The 7,866-nt window shown below is 44.5% G+C and overlaps 1 protein-coding gene across 1 annotated transcript in view; it reads left to right on the plus strand.

Moving 5' to 3' along the window:
* The window catches only part of sema6bb (sema domain, transmembrane domain (TM), and cytoplasmic domain, (semaphorin) 6Bb), a 66,969-nt gene extending 59,617 nt beyond the window's left edge, over positions 1-7,352 (plus strand). The window contains exon 16 of the mRNA XM_073476769.1: positions 6,445-7,352. Coding sequence (XP_073332870.1) covers positions 6,445-7,352 — 908 coding nt within the window. The remainder of the gene's footprint in view (positions 1-6,444) is intronic.
* Positions 7,353-7,866: the final 514 nt, after the last annotated feature.

Here is a 7,866-nt window from a genome sequence, read left to right on the forward strand (position 1 = left end):
TTAGTTCTTGGGAACAACTTTCTGAGCTGCCATCTCCATCAACATCCCATGTGACCTCTCCAGACCTCAACCTGCTAAATAAAAAAGGTTGGTTTGACTTTTGTTGAAGAGAAACAAGCAGCAAACAGTGAAATTGTTTTCCTGGATATTTAGTTTCAGGCGGTTCAACTTCACCTCTCTTGTCATATTTGTTGAAGTTGTAAGCACACAGAGTTTTCCTCTGCAATGAGGGACATTTTGGCCGTGCTTATTTTTGGTTTTACCTTCAAATAAAGTTGTTTGATCATTGGTGCACAACCTTTCTGGCTGGTGCACCTTCGTAGCCAAGCAGTGTAACTCAAACCCCCCGTCACAAGTTGCATTTATGAGACTGAACAGAGAGAATAGACTTGAGACACATCAGAAAAATATGGATCATTTTCTGTAGGAGAAATATGTTGTTCTTCTTCTTAGCTTGTTAAGATTTCTCTTGAGGGGTCTCCCATCTTGGGAAACACTGGTTTAGATTATCCAGCTTGTCTTTCTTGCCAAACTTCATTCTAGTCAATCTGCAGTGTTCCCATATTTCAGCAATTACTTTGATTAGTACAGCAGCCAGTGGAAATAATGGGAAAACCATGTTGTAACCCAAGCTGTAATAAACCGTGATCATCCTTTGGATGTGTGCTTCTAATCAACATCAACATCACTGACGCCGAGTTAAAAATCCTCCCCTTCATCTGCCTCCCTGTCTTTATCTCACACACACATGTTCACAAGGCCATTGTCGAAAGCGCCGCCAAACTGTGAGCATGGGCCGAGCAGATACACCGAGTTCTTCTGCCAGTGCTCTAATCAAGGGAAATGTTTAACAACTGGCATGGCGCTAGCAGGGCTTTTCATTAATTTCCCTTCCTCACCGGCAGAATGGAGGGAGGAGGGAGAGGGTGGATCAGAGCGGAAGGCGTGAGGGAAAACTTCTGCAAAAAATCACTCCGATTAACACGACCACAGCTGTCACGATCGATGTGTAACGGAAACATGACTTTGCGGCGCTGATATTAAATTACCTTGGTTCGAAAAGTGTGCCAGTTAAGGTGTCTTGACTTCTTTTTTGAATTTTGAAGCCATTACTTCCATCATGCGGCCACCCCTGGTGATCAAAGGAGTGGTGGGTAAGAGAGAGAGATGTGGAGAGAGGATTAACGGCTAACAAGAGGATTGGAGGGAGGAACAGATGACTGCCGGTTAGAGACAAAGGAAATCATATACCAAAGAAAAAATTAAACTATGAGCGAGCTCCTTTGTACTTTTGAGTTTGACAGTTAACTGATGCAATATGTAAATTCACGATGTGTCATATTATTGTACACAAATATCCTACCCTAAATAGCCTCAAAGTAGGTCTCCTCTCTCCTCCACTGCCCTTTTCCTCTCTCCTCTTCACCTCTTTAATCCTCACTTACGCCCTCCTCTTGTCTTCTTCCCTCAGCCATCCACTCCTCTCATCCTCCCTCCATTTCTGTTTCAAATCTCCTCCTCTTCTGTCTCACGTCCTTTTCCTTCCTCACCCCTCCTTTCCTCAACCTATAGAGCATCCCTCTCTTCTCCTCTCCTCCTCTCTCCCCTCCACCGATTGTTATGCTGTAATTGGAGCTGGAAGCCTCGAGACAAGCAGCTCAGTGTGCGTCAGGCTGACAGGCAGGTCCGTTGGCTTCTATTAAGCTTTAATAAGGGAGCAGGATTGGTAGAGGAGAGTTGAAGGGAGGGGAATGCGCAAGCTGCTGCTCCTACTGTCACCTCTCGGTAGGATGCAGGGAAACCTGCCTGTTGTCACGCAACAACACAGAAATCTATCCGTCCATCCATTCATATTCAAGCTTTTTCTACCTGCGAAAGAATAATGAACGTATCTGAGACAGAGTACAGAGAGTTGGGGAAGCATAATGTGTGTCTCCGTTCTACAGCAAAAACACACACCCGTGCACACACACACACACTTGTCAGGACCTTTCCCCCTGCATAAAGATGACAGCACTATTATTGCACCGTGCAGAATTTAATCTGAAGTGCCACACAGCAACCCTGGACCACAGTTGAGATAAATGTTAGAGAAATATCTACAACCTCTGCAGCTGAGTACAGCAAGAACAATTCCAGATGTGATGTGTGTGTGTGTGTGTGTGTGTGTGTGTGTGTGTGTGTGTGTGTGTGTGTGTGTGTGTGTGTGTGTGTGTGTGTGTGTGTGTAAGAGGGGATCTGCGGCTTTCCTCCAGTTATGTTGCTGCCTTGTTATGAATTTTCTGTGGTTGCAGCACGTCATATTTGTTTACAAAGTCATCAGGGCTGCGGTTTATTGAAAAAAATGAATCAATTCATTACCTGGCTTTTCAAACTCCTGCGGTGTGTGAGTGTGTGTGTGTGTGTGTGTGTGTGTGTGTGTGTGTGTGTGGACACTGTAGATGAACACAGTGATAACCTCCAAATGCCTTTCTCCGTGTCGCATCTGCTGCCCTCAAGAACACCCTTTTTACTGAGTAGAGGAGCGATAATGTGATTGAAGCTGGCAGTCTTTCCAAATTGAACATTGGCCTGAAACTTGAAAATAAATACAGCAAGAATCAGGGTTATGTTTGGGCTGCTGCAACAAAGATGCCAACAATGTGTTCAAGGAGAAAAGAACTCCCAACAAACGTCAAAGTCAATATAAACATAGGGGAACATAAATGCATGAAGGCTAACGTCTGTGCACGTTAGCCTGGCTGTGTGCCAGCACGAAGGAACTGTCAAGAAAGATGTGACGAGAGATCGGAATTATAAGCTGCCATCTGCGTTTCAGAGCAATTTTGAGGGTATTGAGCAATCAAGTTATTACATCCCATTGGCCAAAGCTTACCTCCGAAATAAACCTTAATACTCAGTGAAATAAACACTTTAAAATTCATTTAATTCAGGCCACATGCGGGGGCTTTCTTCAGGAGAATGTTGAATGAAAACTACTTCTGAACAATCCCATTTTAGGTCAAAATATTATAAGGAAATGTACTTTTCCAAGATTAATATTCAGAGGCAGCAGTGAACTAATGGAAGATCTAAGAAAGAACAAGAAGTCAGAAGGAAATGAGAAAAGAAGAGGTTGTGACATCAGGCAAACAAAAAAATTAAAAACAAATACCCTTTAAGACCGGACACAATCCCGCTGATAAAATATGATCTCCGGTTATCCAGGAGGATTTGTCTGGTGCTGAACTGAACTGTGCATGTCACGTAATTAACAGGCAGTAACTATGGCCTGTGTCCACGTGTATCACTCAGCTTATTGGATTGGTGATAAAGGACTAATTAGTGCTGAAAAGGACATTGATTGACCAACACGGCCAGTTGATTAATGCCAGGTTTCAGTCAATGGAAACCTCACACTTGTTGAGAAGATGGAAAGTGTCCAGGATCTATTGTCCGAGCTATACAATGAAATTGTGAGTGACAACTGGTCGATGAATGGTTGAATATTATTCTCGGTATTGGTCACCTTGAATTTTTACAGTGCAGTTTTGCTTTGAGGCTTTTAAGCTGGCCTGGCAATGAACCAACTGTCTGAATAGATAAAAGAACACAGAAAAGGCTCTTTATATTGAACCTTTTTGTTAATGACAAAATTATATTTTTGGCCATGCCAGCAACAGTCCACCACTTTGCACCAGACTGAATCACCACAACACTGCCAATGAACTGTTGTGCAGACATTCATTGTCCCCAGATGAGAAACCCTACAGAGTTTGTTCATTCCCTGATTTTTACTTTAGCACCAGCATGAGATTGACATTTGAGGTTTTGAGTGAAATGTTTCAATAACTAGTCAATGAATGGATTGCCCTCACAATGACTAGGTGTCGTGAGGTATCGCACTTTTTAATCTTCAGATCTTGAAATTTAAAAAGCTCAAAGTCCACGCCAACAGAAGCTCCTTTTTCCCACAGAAAACACTGCTCCTGAAATGCCTCGTAATTCTGTGACTTTGTGACATCACATTACATCACCATGTCAGACATTTGCATAATTTATGCCAAGCAGCTAGTTTGGCCCTTAAGAATTGATTTAGCACGACTGCTCTTTTGTTGTTAGCGGTGCTGGCTCAGACGTGTGTAAGCTGACCAATTAGAGGAGCTTGGGTATTCAAGAGAGGGGGCCTTAAAGGGACAGGAGCTAAAGTAGAGCGTAGAACTCAAGCCGGAGTCATGTGACTCGCGTCCACACCTCTGCCTGTTAGCATTGTCGTCTTGACCTTGTTAGCATGGTGAAGTTACCGTTCAGCTGTGCAGCCGCACAGATCAGATCGTAGACTCTTTGTTGCCACATTTGTGCTTTTTCTGGTCTTGGTCTTTGTTATTCTCTCTGTGAAATGTGAGATCATTGTAATTTTGTCTTTAAAGGCTTTGGGCCACCTCAAGAAATGACTCTGCTTATTTTTCCATTAAGAGCTATTTTTAACAAGGCACAGTTTCCAGCATCTCCTCACAGTGGGAAGGAGCTGAAAACAAAGCCTGAGGTTTTTCTTCAGTAGCTGTGTCACTGTTTCTTAAAAAGAGGTGTTAGCCTACTGGAGAGCTTAGAAAGAGTGATTTTTTTGTGCTCAGCCAACACAAACCAACAACATAAATGCCAGAAAATAACATGAAACTAGATAGATTGCACTGCAGGTTGAAGTAGAAATAGTTTTTACTGTGTTTTTTTGGTCGACTGCCCCTTTAATGTGTACAAGAGCACCTCGGGCACACACAGCCGTTCAGCAGTCTCTCACAGGGCTTTAGCTGCCTTTCCCTCAGCTTAATGTCAGTTTGTAGAGTAACACATTATTATTATAAGCCACAGGCCACATTAATTAACCACCAGGCTGTTTGAGTATTTGCACCACAACCAGCTCCATTTGTCCCCATTAAAAATGAATTTGTCACTCAATAAAAGTGTTTGTCAGAGAAATCTGCCGCTGTTCTCTTCATGTTCATTCTTTGTCCTGTTTTCTTTTTTTCTTTTTTTCGGCTGCTTTTCTGTGCTGTGTGTAAGTGAGTAAGTGGCTCCCAATGTCTATTAATGACATCCATTTATTTTCTGTGAGAAAGGATTTATTTCACTGTCCTTGTGGAGACAGTCCTCCCTCTGCTGCTATTGGTGTTGTAATTTAACAACTATTACTATGTTTGTCTAAGGCCCCAAATGTTCGAGTTCGCTTTGGGCAACATTTCTCTTTCTCTTTCTCTGTCTCTCTCAGTAACACCCTCCTCTTTTCCTTCTTCTGCTTCTCTCCAAATCTGCTTCCCTTGGCACAGTTTCATTGTGTTCGTTGGTGTTGGTCCCACGAGCTCACGCAGCAAAGAACAACTTTTCTTCTGGCATTTTCTAATTGATCCGTGGCAGGCTGCGCTGTGGTCTAGCTGTATTCATATCTTCAATAATTCATAAAGACTTCTCTCGGAGGGAGTTCATCTCATGTTCTTATACAAAAGAAAATGCAGAAATTCATGGTCTTGTCTGCTGATATGGCAGCCTTTATCTATAAACACACCGCCTCGTGTTAAGACTTTGGCATTTAGATGCAACAGGGGAAAAATATCAGCGTATTTGTTTGAGCAAAAAGGAGTACATGCACTTTTTATTTATAAATTCGCAGCACAGACAACGAGTTAACTGTGGTTGTACATTAGACTAAAAGCTGAAGTATCCAGAGAATTAAAGGCGCACTTTACTGTAATTTAGGGGAAGAAATTATAATCAGAGGAGAAAGAACTTTTTTTATGCCTTAATAAACAAACTCTCTTTGTTAAAGGACAGCACAAATTCATACTGTTTTACTTTGTTTATATTTGGCAGACCCTGCCACCTTTCTAGTTTCAAACAGTGTTCTGGGGACATTATTTTCCTCTGAGAACAGCTTGTTTATTCAGTTATGGGAAAAAAATATTTCTGTGTTTGTATTAGTACCTCATTCATATTTAAATATTAAAATTCTGAGTTTGAATTTCTTCTTCAAAACTACACAGTGCCTGTTTTTAATCAAAATCCTTGTAAGTCACAGGTAGTGTATCGACACAAACATCCAGATGGGAGGTATCAAAGATTTTTGTTGTAAACATTATGAAAACTTAAAGTTATTACTCACCATTAATGCCAGACTTGGCATCTCTCCCTGTAAAGCTAATGTTGTGAAACATGTTAGGGTTGAGAGCTATTCTCAATCAGGAAGACAGTTATTACAGCTATTAAAATCACCATCCACTTTAAGTAATGAAGGCAATTAGCTGGAGCTACCTTGGCTGGAAAGCATACGACCATTCCCACCCACGGAGGGAAGAGAGAAAATAGGCCATTTTGTCTCGCCGTTTGTGAACTCCCACATGTTTAGTACAGGAAATACTGATGCTATTAACGTGGTCCCACCAGTTGACTGATAGTATCTCTCTGTTTTCGTAGGATTGCTGCTCCAGGAGAGTTTCATCGAGGAGCCCGATGGACTGGTGTCTGTAAACCTGCTGGTGGTGTCTGCTGTTTCGGCCTTCGCAACTGGAGCTATCCTTTCGGGCCTCACTGTCTGCTGGATCATGAGTCATCGCCACCGCCACTCTCGAGGCTCGGGAGGCAACGGTGCCCGCCGCAAGAACGACAAAGAGCAGAGCATGCTGGGACAGGGCCGCAGCGGGTCAGTGATGAGTGTAACAAGAACCAGCGGCGGCGAGAGGCGTCGTTCACAGGCAGACAACCCCTTTGTCATGCCCAACGGCTGGCCTAAAGGAGAGATGGACCCAGGTTTGCTGCCTACCCCGGAGCAGACCCCGCTGCAGCAAAAACGGGCCATGCGTCTCCCAGACACCGACTGGGACCAGAGCCAGACCTTCCTCACCGCCGTAGGCACACCCTGCCCCAACAACTCCGTCATCTACCTGAGCTCCAAGTTCCTGCACGGAGGTGGAGGGGGAGGAGGGATGGTCCGGATAGAGGACCCAGGGGAAGTCATGCTGCCCCCGCACACAGAACGCCAACGCTATCTGATCCTCGCCACCCAGAGAGGGGAGCATGGTGGCAGTCGCCCCAGCGGTGCCCTGAGGAACTCAGCGGGAGAATACATCTACCCCGCCACGCCGCAGGACTCCCCTGACCGACGGAGGGTGGTTTCCGCTCCCACTCCCCACATGGACTATGGGGAGCCTCGCTGGAGTCACGAGGCACTCAACTACAACAGCAACAATGGAGCGCCCTATCACCCCCAGCGTCAGGGCCTCATCAGGCCAGATATGCATGGGCCTCGAGGGCTGGGAGAACTGGCTGACTTCAGCCATCTTCTAGGGAAGAACATGGGAGAGCGCACCCCCAGCGGCCAGTGAGGAGAAGAACGTGAGCTCTCTCTGAACACCCATTCCCTCCAACAGCAGACTGGAATAAATCAACCCCTCAGACTCACTGTCCCGGTCCAACCTTACCCTGTCTGTCCTCTCTCACTGTCATTCAATGTTCTGACGTCATTCAGCTGACTGAAGAGAGAGACAGAGAGAAATGAAACAAAGAGAGAGTTGAAAAAGAGGAGGAAACTCTCCTCACGTCTACAGTTCCTCTGCTCTTAACCCGAGGTGCACCCCTCTGCTCTGTTTGTGGTACGACCCACAGAGCTTGACTTTGACACCACAGGACAAACAGAAAGGCAAAGAGAGGGGTGCAAAGGAAAGGGAAACTTCTCAGTGGAGCATGTAGGGAGAAAAAAAAAAAAAGACTATTTCGCTTTCAGCGCCAAATGTGAAAGGTCTCCCTCCGCCATTTTGTTCACCGTTTTGACACCATGGATCTTGTTTGATTGTGAAATTTTGTTTCTGCTTTTGTTTTCTTGTGCCAGTGGCATCCAGC

This window comes from Pagrus major, chromosome 11, assembly GCF_040436345.1.
Source record: "Pagrus major chromosome 11, Pma_NU_1.0".
NCBI lineage: Eukaryota > Metazoa > Chordata > Actinopteri > Spariformes > Sparidae > Pagrus > Pagrus major.